This window comes from Orcinus orca, chromosome X (genome assembly GCF_937001465.1).
Source record: "Orcinus orca chromosome X, mOrcOrc1.1, whole genome shotgun sequence".
NCBI classification, from domain to species: domain Eukaryota; kingdom Metazoa; phylum Chordata; class Mammalia; order Artiodactyla; family Delphinidae; genus Orcinus; species Orcinus orca.
This window is the reverse complement of record NC_064580.1, coordinates 34042731-34056479: the sequence shown is the minus strand read 5'-3', so window position 1 is coordinate 34056479 and position 13749 is coordinate 34042731. Positions and strand designations below refer to the sequence as shown.

The following is a 13749-nucleotide window of genomic DNA, read 5'->3' as shown; positions in this document are numbered from 1 at the left end:
TTGGACTGGAAGAATCAATATTGTGAAAATGACTATACCACGCAAAGCAATCTACAGATTCAATGCAATCCCTAGCAAATTACCAAGGGCATTTTTTACAGAACTAGAACAAAAAATCTTAAAATTTGTATGGAGACACAAAAGACCCCAAATAGCCAAAGCAGTCTTGAGGGATAAAAACGGAGCTGGAGGAATCAGACTCCCTGACTTCAGACTATACTACAAAGCTAGTCATCAAGACAATATGGTACTGGCCCCCAAACAGAAATATAGATCAATGGAACAGGATAGAAAGCCCAGAGATAAGCCCACACACCTATGGTCAACTAATCTATGACAAAGGAGGCAAGGATATACAATGGAGAAAAGACAGTCTCTTCAATAAGTGGTGCTGGGAAAACTGGACAGCTACATGTAAAAGAATGAAATTAGAACACTCCCTAACACCATACACAAAAATAAACTCAAAATGGATTAAAGACCTAAATGTAAGACCGGACACTATAAAACTCTTAGAGGAAAACATAGGAAGAACACTCTTTGACATAAATCACAGCAAGATCTTTTTTGATCCACCTCCTAGAGTAATGAAAATAAAAACAAAAATAAACAAATGGGACCTAATAAAGCTTAAAAGCTTTTGCACAGCAAAGGAAACAACAAACAAGATGGAAAGACAACCCTCAGAATGGGAGAAAATATTTGCAAACAAATCAACGGACAAAGGATTAATCTCCAAAATATATAAACAGCTCATGCAGCTCAATATTAAAAAAACAAACAACCCAATCAAAAAATGGGCAGAAGACCTAAATATACATTTCTCCAAAGAAGACATACAGATGGCCAACAGGCAGATGAAAAGCTGCTCAACATCACTAATTATTAGAGAAATGCAAATGAAAACTACAATGAGGTATCTCCTCACACCAGTTAGAATGGGCATCATCAGAAAATCTACAAACAACAAATGCTGGAGAGGGTGTGGAGAAAAGGGAACCCTCTTGCACTGTTGGTGGGAATGTAAGTTGATACAGCCACTATGGAGAACAGTATGATGGTTCCTTAAAAAACTAAAAATAGAATTACCATATGATCCAGCAATCCCACTACTGGGCATATACCCAGAGAAAACCATAATTCAAAAAGACACATGTGGGCTTCCCTGGTGGCGCAGTGGTTGAGAGTCCACCTGCCGATGCAGTGGACACGGGTTCGTGCCCCGGTCTGGGAAGATCCCACATGCCGCGAAGTGCCTAGGCCCGTGAGCCATGGCCACTGAGCCTGCGCATCCGGAGCCTGTGCTCCGCAACGGGAGAGGCCACAATAGTGAGAGGCCCGCGTAATGCAAAAAAAAAAAAAAAAAAAAAGACACACACACCCCAATGTTCACTGCAGCACTGTTTCCAATAGCCAGGACATGGAAGCAACCTAAATGTCCACTGACAGACAAATGGACAAAGAAGATGTGGCACATTTATAAAATGGAGTATTACACAGCCATAAAAAGGAATGAAATTGAGTTATTTGTAGTGAGGTGGATGGACCTAGTGTCTGTCATACAGAGTGAAGTCAGAAAGAGAAAAAAAAATCATATATTAACGCATATATGTGGAATCTAGAAAAACAGCACAGATGAACTGGTTTGCAAGGCAGAAATAGAGACACAGATGTAGAGAACAAATGTATGGACACCAAGGGGGGAAAGCGGTGGGGGTGGGATGAATTGGGCGATTGGGATTGACATGTATACACTAATATGTATAAAATAGATAATAAGAACCTGCTGCATAAAAAATAAATAATATTCAAAAAAAAGTTTAGATTATAAAATGTAAAAAAAAAAAAGAAAGAAAGAAAATAATGTGGGAAAACAGGCACCCCCAAACACTCATGGAGGGAATGGAAACTGATGTAACCTTTTTGGAGAACAGTTTGATAATCTCCATCAAGAGAAAAATATCTATAAACTTTGACTCAGCAATTGGGTTTTAAAAATTTATCCTACATATATACTTGCAACAAAAGGCAAAGATACATATACAGACATATGTATGTATGTATATGTAAATGTTGTATACGTATATATGCACATTATATGTAGTAGTGTGTATACTTTACAGCATTAATTTTGATAGCGAAAAAGGAAAAAAGTTTGAATCAACTTAATGTCCATCAATAATAGTTAAATTATGGTACAGCTATTAAATCAAACCAGTATAAAGAATGAGATCTCTCTACACAGTAATGTGCAAAGATGCACAGGCACATAAGAGAACAAGCTGTAGTGTGTGTATGTATATATTGGGTTGGCCAGAAAGTTCGTTTGGTTTTTCCATCAGATCTTACGGAAAAACCCAAACTAACTTTTTGGCCAACCCAATACACACACACACTCACATACATACACACACACACACATACAGAATATCACATAAATGGATAAAAATATAGGTATTTTATATATCCAGAATATTTCTTTAAAAATGTTCAAAGAAGACATTTTTTTAAACATGCATACCTTGTTTTATGCACGTCATTGTGCTTCATAGACATTGCCTTTTTTTCTTCCTTTACAAATTGAAGGTTTGTGGCAGCACTGTGTCAAGCAAATGTATCAGAGCCATTTTTCCAACACCATTTGTTCACTTTGTGCCTCTGAGTCACATTTTGGTAATTCTCCCCCTATTTCAAACTTTTTCATTATTATTATATTTTTTATGATGGTCTGTGATCTCTGATGTTACTATCATGATTCGCTAATGTTAGGCTGAGATGGTTAGCATTTTTTAGCAATAAAGTATTTTTTAACTAGGGTGTGTACACTGTTTTTTTAGACATAATGCTATTGCACACTTAACAGACTAAAATATAAGAGTAAACATAAATTACCTGCACTGGGAAATCAAAAACTTCATGTGACTTGCTTTATTGAGACATTTGCTTCATTGCAGTGGTTTGGAACTGAACCCACAATATCTTTGAGGTATGCCTGTATATCTTTCTGTATCCTCTTATTGTTTGTGTTTACCTTGTGAGTATGACAGTAATAATTTTTAAGAAAAACTCAGGAAAAAAACTCTCAAACAACCTAACATTTACACCTCTAGGAACCGGAAAAAGAAAAAAAAAACTAAGCCCAAAGTTAGCAGAAGGAAGGAAATTATAAACAAACATTAGAGCCAAAATAAATGAAATGGAGAACAGGAGTAATACGAGAAAAGAATCAATGAAATTAAGAATTGGTTCTTTGAAAAGACAAACAAAATTGACAAACTTTTAGCTAGACTAAGACAAAAAGAGAGAGAAGACCCAAAATCAGAAATTAAAGAGACACTAAAAGTGATATCACAGAAACACAAAATATAAGAGACTACTATAAACAATTATATGCCAACAAATTGGACAACCTAGAAGAAATGGATAAATTCCTAGAAACATACAACTTACCAAGACTGAATCATGAAGAAATAGAAGTCTAAACAGACCAATAATGACTAAGGATGTTGAATCAGTAATCAAAAACCTCTCAACAAAGAAAAGTCCAGGACAAGATGGTTTCACTAGTGAATACTACCAAATATTGAAAGAAAAATTAATGTCAGTCCTTCTCAAACTCTTCCAAAAGAAGGAGGGAACATGTCCGACTTCATTTTATGAGCCCAGCATTACTCTCATACTAAAGCCAGATAGGAACACTACAAGAAAAGAATACTACAGGCCAATATTCCTGATGAACAGAGATGTAAAAATTCTCAACAAAATACTAGCAAACTGAATTCAGGAGCACATTAATAGGATCATACCCAAGGATCAAGTAGGATTGATCCTTGGGATGCAAGGATGGTTCAACAAATGCAAATATGTGAGGTGATGGATGTGTTAATTAACTATATGGTGAGCATCCTTTTACAATGTTTACATATATCAAGTCACCATGATGTACACTTTAAACATCTTACAATTCTGTTTGTCAATTATACCTCAGTACAGCTGAAAAAATGAAAATAAAAATGAATACATAGTACAAAGGACACTGCATGGCACATAGTCTGTTCAATAAGTAACTGAATGAGTAAATAAAAAAATGTTTTCCTCTAAAAACGTGATACATCACATTAATATAATGAAAGATAAAAATAATGATCATCTCAATAGATGCAGATAAAGAAAGAATCTGACAAAATTCAACATCTTTTAATGATAAAAAGTGAACAAATTGGGTATAGACAGGATATACCTCAACATAATAAATACCAATATATGACAAGCCCACAGCTAACATCATACTCAACGGTGAAAGGTTGAAAGCTTTTACTCTAAGATCAGGAACAACACAAGGCTGCCCACTCTCACTCTTATTCAACACAGTACTGAAGTTTTAGCCAGAGCAATTAGGCAATAAAAAGAAATAAAAGGTATCCAAATCAGAAAGGAAGAAGTAAAACTGTCTGTTTGCAGATGATATAATCATAATCATATATATAGAAAGTCCTAAAGAGTCTACCAAAAAACTGCTAGAATAAATGAATTCAGTAAAGTTGCAGGTTACAGCATCAACATACAAAAATCAGTTGTGCTTCTGTACACTAAAAAAACTATCTGAAAAATAAAGAAATCCCATTATAATAATAACATCAAAATAAAATACTTCTGAATAAATTTAACCAAGGAGGTGAAAGATCTATACACTGAAAACTGTTAAGACTTGGATGAAAGAAATTAAAGATAAATAAATGGAAAGAGATCCTGTGTTTGTGGATCAGGAATGATATTAAGATGTCCATACTACCCAAAGCTATCTATAGATTCAATCCAATTGCTATCAAAATTCCAATGGCATTTTCACAGAAAGAGAAACACAGTCCTAAAATTCATACAGAACCACAAAAGACCCCGAATAGCCAAAGCAATCTTGAGAAAAAAGAACAGGGCTAGAGGCATCATAGTTCCTGATTTCAAACTATATTACAATGCTATAGTAATCAAAATGGTATCATACTGACATAAAAACAGACACACAGACCAATGGAACAGAATCAAAAGCCCATAAATAAACCCTCACATATATGGTCAACTAATACTTGATATGGGAGCCAAGAATACTCAACGGGGAAATGATAGTCTCAATAATAAATGGCATTGAGAAAACTGGATAACCACATGCAGAAAAATGAAACTGGACCCCTATCTTACACCACTTACAAAAATTAGCTTGAAATGGATTAAAGGCTTAAACATAAGACCTGAAAATGTAAAACTCCTGGGAAAAAACATAGGGGAAAAGCTCCTTGACACTGGTCTTGGCCGTGATTTTCTGGATATGACACCAAGAGCACAAGCAACAAAATCAAAAATAAGTGGAACTACATCAAACTAAAAAGCTTCTGCACAGCAAAGAGAAACTACTAACAAAAAGGAAAGGCAACCTATGGAATAGGAGCAAATATTTGTGAACCATAAGAGGTTAATATTCAAAATATATAAAGAACTCATACAACTCTATAGCAAAACAAACAACTCAATTAAAAAAATGGGCAGAGGAACTGCACAGACATCTCTCCAAAGAAGACATACAAACAGCCAGCAGTTGGATGAAAAGGTGTTCAGTATCACTATCAGGGAAATGCAAATCAAAACCACGATGAGGTATCTCCTCACACCTGTCAGAATGACTATCAGCAAAAAGGCAAGAGATAACAAGTACTGGTGAGGATGCAGAAAGAGAACTGTTGTACACTGTTGGCAGGAATGTAAGTTGCTACGACAACTACGGACAACAGTATGGATGTTCCTCAAAAAAGTAAAACTAGAACTACCATATGATCCAGAATTCCCACTTCTAGGCATTTATCCAAATGAAATGAAAACAGGATCTGGAGGAGATATCTGCGTCTCCATGTTCATTGCAGCATTATTGACAATAGCCAAGTGGGAGGTCATGAGACAGACCTGGGTAAGGGAGCCAAGGGCAGACACTTTGGTAACGACCCAACAGCCATTGCCCTCCCCTTTCTTCTTGTCAGAACCTGCATCCACTAGAGGTCAGAGGTTAGAAATGAAGGATATTAGCCTTTTCGGCATCCCCAGAAACCAGAAGTGGCCAGTGCTGGGTTGTTGACCAACTGCTGGGCAATGAGGCAGAAGGGAAATTCTTCAAGGATAGAATGTTCCATACGATAAGAAAAAAAATTCAAAGAAAAAAACCTCAGACCCAGTTGTATGGGAACACAATGCTTGGAATGGCAGCAGCCATCTTGCAATTTTGAAGAGTGATACAGCTCAGACACCCAGAATAGCAGAGAAAAAGGTCAGAAAGGGCTTGGGTTCTCATGATTTTCCTGAGTTGCTGAACCAATCCTGGAATGACCTAGCTCTACACTCCTTGTCAAGTGAGGTAATACTGTTCCCATTATTTAGATCAGCAGTCCCCAACCTTTTTGGCGCCAGGGACCAGTTTCGTGGAATGCGATTTCTCCTTGGACGGGGGTTGGGGGGGAGAGGGGGGGAATGGTTCAGGTGGTAATGTGAGCGATGGAGAGCAGCAGATGAAGCTTCGCTCTCTCATCTGCCCGCCGCTCACCCCCTGCTGTGTGGCCCGGTTACCTGATTTAGATCATTTTCCACTGGACATTCCATTATTTGCAGCTAAAGGCATCCCCGCTTAGACAGCTGCCAACCACCTGCCTTAGCAATGAGCTAAGGACACAACTAACAATCTGGCAAAAGGTGTTTTCCTTTAATCATGGCAGTAAGATAGATTCCTTGTATTGGGTATAATTTTCTATGTGATGTTCAGAATCACTTTTGATTTTTTGTTAGTAGTGCAAAGGGAAATACCATTGATCTCATTAAGCAGGTACTTTGTGTCAAGCACTACACTAGGCACTTTATCTAGGGTGAGTCATTGCAGCAACTTCCAGAACAGTCCCCTTTGGGAAAAGAAAATCACATCTATATTTTCTCCAATCTTATTTAAACAACTTGACATTTCCTTTCATTATGAATGCAGACCACGAACCACCCAGGAGTACTTGTGACTTTGCCACCTATAGAAATCACAGATATATTCATGTCACGCTGCAGTTGTTGAAGATATCTTGAAATATCATTGACCCTCATGATACAAGTGTACAATCATCCTTAGACCCCGCTGCAAAACCTTATTGAATGTGTTAATCAAGCAGCACGTATGCTACTGCATCACACATTTTTTAAATGTTTTGGTAACCGAATGTTAATATAATTAGCTTCCTTTGTAATCCTGTGTATTTTATGCATCTAAAAATGTCCTTGAAAAAGAGGTACTGTAGGTTTCACAAGATTTACAAAGGAGTCCTTGGCACAAAAGGGGTTTAGACCCCCTCTAATCAGCCCCCCTTGTGACCCTTCTTAATACTGGTCAACCTATCATCTACACAGAAAACCAGGGAAATCTTCTTTTGAAAGGTGAATAAGATGAAGACATTCCCGTTTCAACCTGAAACAAGTGCGAACTCCTAACTTGGACTGCCCCGGCCCTGCAGGATCTGCTTTTCCCCTGCTCACAGCTCCTACCTGGTCTCCAGCCCTCTAGCCCTTGCGCACTCTGCTCCAGCTGGGCAGGCCACCTTCCTTTTCTTCGAACTCTCTAAGCACTTTCCCACCTCAGGGGCTTTGTCCTTGCTGTCCCCTAGGAACAGCAAGGCCTGGAATGCCTGCCCTTAAGGCAGCCACTTCATTCTCATGCTTCAGTGGTGAGCTAGGACATCACCTCCGCAGAGAACGCTTCCCCGCTAATGTATGCCAGGCGGCACCCCTCCCCTCTCCCGCCCCACCTGCACTTATTTCCTGTTTACCTCCTTCCAAGCCCTTCTGACAACATAACTATATATTGATTTTTGTTCACTGCTCAATCCTGGCATCTAGCAAGGTGCCTGGCACACGTGGAAACCTGACATTCACTGAATGAATGAATGACAGACTAAGCGAAGGAGGAAGCTATTATTAATCCATTTTACAAGCGAGGAAATTAAGGCTCCAAGATGTTAAATTATTTGTCCAAGGTCACCAGGGGGCAAAAGTTATTATTTTAACTGTGGTCCCTAGGCCTCCGCCTTAATCCCTCCAGCATACTTTCTAACTTCCTTTTCCCTGCAACATTTCCACCAATCTGGAAAGCAGAATAGACCCAATGCAAGTATTTATGGTGTGATTTCTTAAGACTTTAGTGCTGTGTTGCTCAAGGCTATCTGCCCAACAAACCCTCTAAGCTATTTCCCTTGAGTATTTCCAGGAGGGCCAAATTAACCAAAAGTATATTACCTGGAGAGAGTGGTTCGTTCTGTCTGTCTGTCTCTCTCTCTACATACACACACTTTCTTTAATGTATGAATCTTATAAACAAAAATAATAAAATCAAATGTAAGGAAGAAAATTCAGAAAACTGTAAATGAAAGACGAAAAAAAATGAGATAAACCCAGGGCAAAGTCTAGTATGCAAAAATACACGTGATAAGGTATTGTACATAAGCTACCTGGACCACGATTCTGCCATATGCTTCCTAGTAGCCACCATAAAGTGAGAAACACAATCAGTTACACAGTTTATCCTGGAGATTTAAAAAATTCAATCCATTTCCAGGAGGAGCTCAACTCTTCCTGTTTCGAAGCCCTGACAGAAATTCCTCTTGCGGATCCTTATAATGAAAGCATGGTAGGATATAGTGATCAGTAGTCTAAACTAAAACCTTATAAATAAATATATCAAGCTTCACAAAACGGTGTCTTAATAGACGTGGCTGGTATAATGCCGAAATCTATGCAGCACTGTATTGCCTTGCTGGTCAAAGTGTGGTCCCTGGACCAGCAGCATCAGCATCACCCGGGAACTTGTCAGAAATGCGGCATCTCAGGCCCGATCCCAGCCCTGCTCAATCAGAATCTGTATTTTATTAACAAGATCTGCAGGTGAGGCCTATAATGTTAAAGTTGAACAAACACTGGTCTAGTGGTTAAGTTTGATTTGAGGTCAAGTTTGTACGAAACTAGTATTCATTTATTCACGCATTCAACCAATATTTACTGTTATCTTGGCAGTAGGAAAGGATTTTTTTAAAGTTTTTATTGAAATAGGAAAGGATTTGTTTAAACATTAACACCAAAAGCACCACCATAAAGGAAGATATTGATAAATGGGACGCCATTAAAACTGAGTGATGTAGCAAGCCACAGAGTAGATAATATTTGCACCACCAAAACAAGGCAAGTTGAGTACCCAGATATATACCAGGCACTGTCTTAATGCTTAAGTACAGAAATCAAACAAAAACTCTCTACTCTTATGGAACTTACATTCTAATTAAGAAGACATAAACAGGGACTTCCCTGGTGGTGCAGTGCTTAAAAATCCACCTGCCAATGCAGGGGACACGGGTTTGAGCCCCGGTCCTGAAGATCCTACATGCCACAGAGCAATTAAGCCCGTGCGCCACATCTACTGAGCCTGCACTCTAGAGTCTGCGAGCCACAACTACTGAGTCCACGTGCCACAACTACTGCAGCCTGGGCGCCTAGAGCCTGTGCTCTGCAACAAGAGAAGCCACCGCAGTGAGAAGCCCGCGCACCACAACGAAGACCCAACACAGCCAAAAATAAATTTAAACAATAAAGTATGTTCTGTTATTTTAAAAAACGACATAAACAAAATAAGTAAAATGCAGTAAGAAAGGGGCATAAGTCAGGGGACAGGTGGCAGTTTCAAATAGGGTGGATAGGGAAGGCCTCATTGAGGAGCTAACTTGGACAAGGTCAGGGAGCTAACCATAAAAATAGCTAGGGGAAGAGTATTCCAAGCAGAGGGAACAGAGAGTACAAACACTCTGAGACAATAAATACCTGAAACAGCAAGAAGCCTGGTCTGCTTGAAGCCGAGTGAGCAAAAAGTAGAATAGGTAAGCAGGGGCCGGGTCACATGGGGCTTCGTCAGCCATTTTAAGGATCTTAGGTCTAACGGCGAGTGAGATGAGCAGCCACTAGAGAAAAGGTAATAGGGAGCCACTGCAGGATGTTGAGCAGGGTAGTGACATAATGAAAAGTGTTTTAAAGAAACCTAGGGTCTCAGAGATACGTGGAACGGCTTGAGTGAGAGAAGCCAGCTCAGAGTACATATATTGCACTAATCCCAGGATAGGGTGATTCATTCATTCAGCTACTTATGAGGTGGCAAAGATGTGCCTAGTAGGGTAGGGCCGAGCTAGACTAGGGTGGTAACCGAGCCAGAGGAAAGTCAATATAAATGACATTGGAGGAAAAGAAACCCAGGACAGAATGACACATTATAGAGAAATGAGAGAAGTTCACAATTCAATTTACTCAAGGCTTATGGGTCATCTACTGAGGGCAAAGCCATATGCAGGCTAGGACGTGGGGGTGGGGATGGTGCAGAAAACTTGTATTTTCCCCTCAAAGGGCTTCCAGCCTGGCGTGCTTAGCCTCTGCCCTGCGCCTTTCAAGCCTGAACTTTTGGGGTTACCACAGCTGAGGCTGGCACTGAGACTAGCTGATTTGCTCAGGCTAAGAGATGGGTTTTGTTTTGTTTTTTGTTTTACTCTCAGCGCTTGTTCTATGTCCTGGGAGCAGAGGCCAGAGCACCTCAACTTGATTAGTATAAGAAGAGAGATCTGGTTTGGCAGCAGGGCAAAAGAGAGGTCTTAATAAATGTCTTTGTGGATCAGCACTGCAGACTGGCCCTGGGCCACCAGTCTTGGGGCAAGGAGTCCTTCTGATCTGTTGCCACCTGCGTAGCCTGATGGGTCTCCCACTCTGCCATTCCATTCCAGAGAAAAGCAAAGAAAGGGAAAGCAGCAAGTTTAAGGAAAACAACTGGGGGGGGGGGAACCCGCACAATTTGAAAATTGCCTGCCGCCAGACAGCAAGGTCTGAGAAGCAGATGCAAATATAATGTAAATGATATGTAAATCGCCCTGTGGCCTTCTCAAAGGTTTTATACAACTGGAAGGGCCCTTGGGAAACCGCCAGCAGATAACAATGACTCAGAAGCAGAGTGAACTATTTCAAGACAACTTTGTCACACAGCCCTTTGCTTCCCTGCTAGCACAGTGCAGTCTTTAGTAATCTTTTTTCTCACTTGAATTAACCTGCTATAAATTAAAACAAAAATCAAGCCTGCCTCTGTAGAAGTTATCTAAGTTAATTACACTTTAAAAACACTGTGTGCCTTTAATTTTTCTTCAAACGCCGCTCTCGTCCAAACAGAGCCAAGTTAAATGTGTCACTTCCTCCCTAGAACAATATTTGGCTCCAGTGGGTTATGAATGAAAGTACCTCTCTTTCAGCTCTAGTTACTATGATCCTTTGGAGGATTTTTTTTCCTACTCTATAGGAACTGGCAAATTCTCTTCTAATATCCACAGGCTGTATTCAAAGTGAATCCGAAACAAACAAAAAACACACCCCATATGCAGTTGTGAAATCCAATTCACTTCAAGGAGCCACTGGAAAGCTATTCATTAAGAAAACCTGCCCTGTCAAGTATGCTGTCGTCTTGACAATCCTAAAGACGCATTTGAAAATGAAAAAAACAAAAACACATTCGATTCCAATGGGGTAAAATTCTGTCTACATTTATTTAAAAGAGGACACCCCATCAGATATGCATTTTATGAGAGCCATAAAATGAACTGAATAGAAAGCAACACAGGAAGCACATCAGACCTATAGCTGGGCAGTTATTCTGGGTTACAGACCTGGGGGTCGCAGAAGCCACTTACCTTCACCTTAATGATGGAAACAATAATAGCATAATCAGCCCCCCAAACTTCTATTATTTTCTACTACTCTAACATTCGAGGGTGCTTCAGCTTTTGACAGGAGGGTCAAAGGAAAGGAAATCTCTTTCATTTGGGATTAAAAAATATCTCACTTGAAAGGGCCTCCAGAAAACGACTGGGCAAAGAGGCTTTTGGGGAGGTGCCGCGTCCGCCGTAAAACACGAGCAAAGCGCGAAGGCTCAGAATCCCAACCGAGAGACTGAGCGTGGGTGGGGGGAGAAGAGGGAGAGGGAAAAGGCCAGGAGATAAACCTGAAGGGACTCAAGAAACGACAATGTCAGACAAAGAGTAACAAAGAGAGGTGGAGAACAGCCAGGGACGCTGTTCCCGGAGCCGCGAGTCCGGGGCAGGGAGGCGGGGCAGGGCCGGGCAGGCGGCGAGCGCCGCCTCGCGGCCGGGGCTGCCTCTTACCTCCTGGGCGAGTTTCTGCTTGAGCACGAGCGCGGCGCACAGGTAGCCCGCGCGGCCCACGAACAGCTCGTCGGAGCCGCACTCGAGGAAGGAAACCGGCGCGCAGACGGCGCACAGAGACCGGAACTTGCCCAGCGGCTGCACGTAGTCGGACCGGCCCAGGGCGTGGTACACAAGCGTGGCCACGGCGTACACACCCGCGCCCCCGAGAAGGAAGGCGGCGCGGGTGTCGGCGTCCGGCTCGCCCCACTCCTCGGCGCGGGCGCACGCGTCGATGAGGCGCTTGGCCGAGCGCAAGTAGCGCTCCCGGGCCGCGGCGAAGAGCGGGCTCTGAGAGACGTGGTAGAGCATGTAGGCCACCCCGGCCACGCCGCCGTACAGCCCTCCCTGGCAACTGCTGGCCGCGGCCGCCGCCCCCCGGCCCTCAGCGCCGCCCCCCAGCGGGGGCAGCTCCTGGAGGATGCGCTCGATGGTGGCGGTGACCAAGGGCGCCACCGCCTCCTCGCACTGGCCCGCCAGCAGGCTGCCCTGGTAGTCATCGAAGCGGTTGGCGAAGCAGCGCTTGGTGTCCATGCTGCCGCCCGTGCCCGCCAAGGCCGGGCTGGGGTCTGCCGGAGGGCGCGCCCTGCGGTCCCGCGCACCACCTCTCGCTCTTTGAGGCACTCGGATGGCGGTGGATGCGGCCGGAATGGAGCGAGGAGGCTGAGACGGGAGGTGACAAGAGGAGGCGGGCGCGAGGAAGGAGCGCGGAGCGGATTGCCAAGTGGGGCACCGGATCGCCGCGAGGCTCCCGAGTGGCCCCGGCGAGCGCGGGGTATGCGCGTCTCGCGCTCCCCTCACAGAGGCCGCGCCCTTGCCGAACCCGCCCCCTCCTGCGCCGCCGCAGCTCGACCGCCTCTCCTAGGGGCCGAGGTGCTCTCCGGCAGGACCCACGCGGGGGCCGCGCCACTCCTCTTGCTCCGCCCCCGGCTCCTCCCCTCTCGGCGGAAGGCCAGGAACGCGCGGGACACCGATCCGGAACGCTGAGGCTGGGTATACGCACACCTGGCGGCGGAGGTGAAGACCTCGAATCCCTCGTGTACTCCAGGGTGGCCCGCCTCGAGTCAGCAGATCAGCATCACCTGGGAGCATGTTAAAACTGCAGCAGCTCAGACTTCACCCCAGCAGTCTTTGATTAGTGAATCAAAATCAGCATGTTTAGCAAGATCCCCAGGTGATTCTCATGCACAGTAAAGGTCGAGAAGCCACGCAACTAGTAGAGGCTACTGGGAAAAAACTGAGCGCCCTCCTGAAACTTGTTTTTCGTCTTGGTCAACTTGGCTTTCTCATTCTGAGTGTTTCATCCCGAAGGCTGAGGGATTTGAATGCATCACGCACGTTTCGTGCAGTAAAACGGTGAAATGCCCCATAGGGTAATTTGTTCTCGGCCTTGGCCGTCGTGTTGTTTTTCTTGGACTATCCAGGAGTAAAAGTTCAAAGACCCACACCAGGATAAGGTAAGGGATGG

The 13749-nt window shown here is 42.9% G+C and overlaps 1 protein-coding gene across 1 annotated transcript in view; it reads right to left on the bottom strand.

Moving 5' to 3' along the window:
* Positions 1-13125, bottom strand: part of LANCL3 (LanC like family member 3) — a 111001-nt gene extending 97876 nt beyond the window's left edge. The window contains exon 1 of the mRNA XM_004281329.3: positions 12243-13125. Within this exon, the coding sequence (XP_004281377.1) occupies positions 12243-12815 (573 nt within the window). The 5' untranslated portion in view covers positions 12816-13125. The remainder of the gene's footprint in view (positions 1-12242) is intronic.
* Positions 13126-13749: the final 624 nt, after the last annotated feature.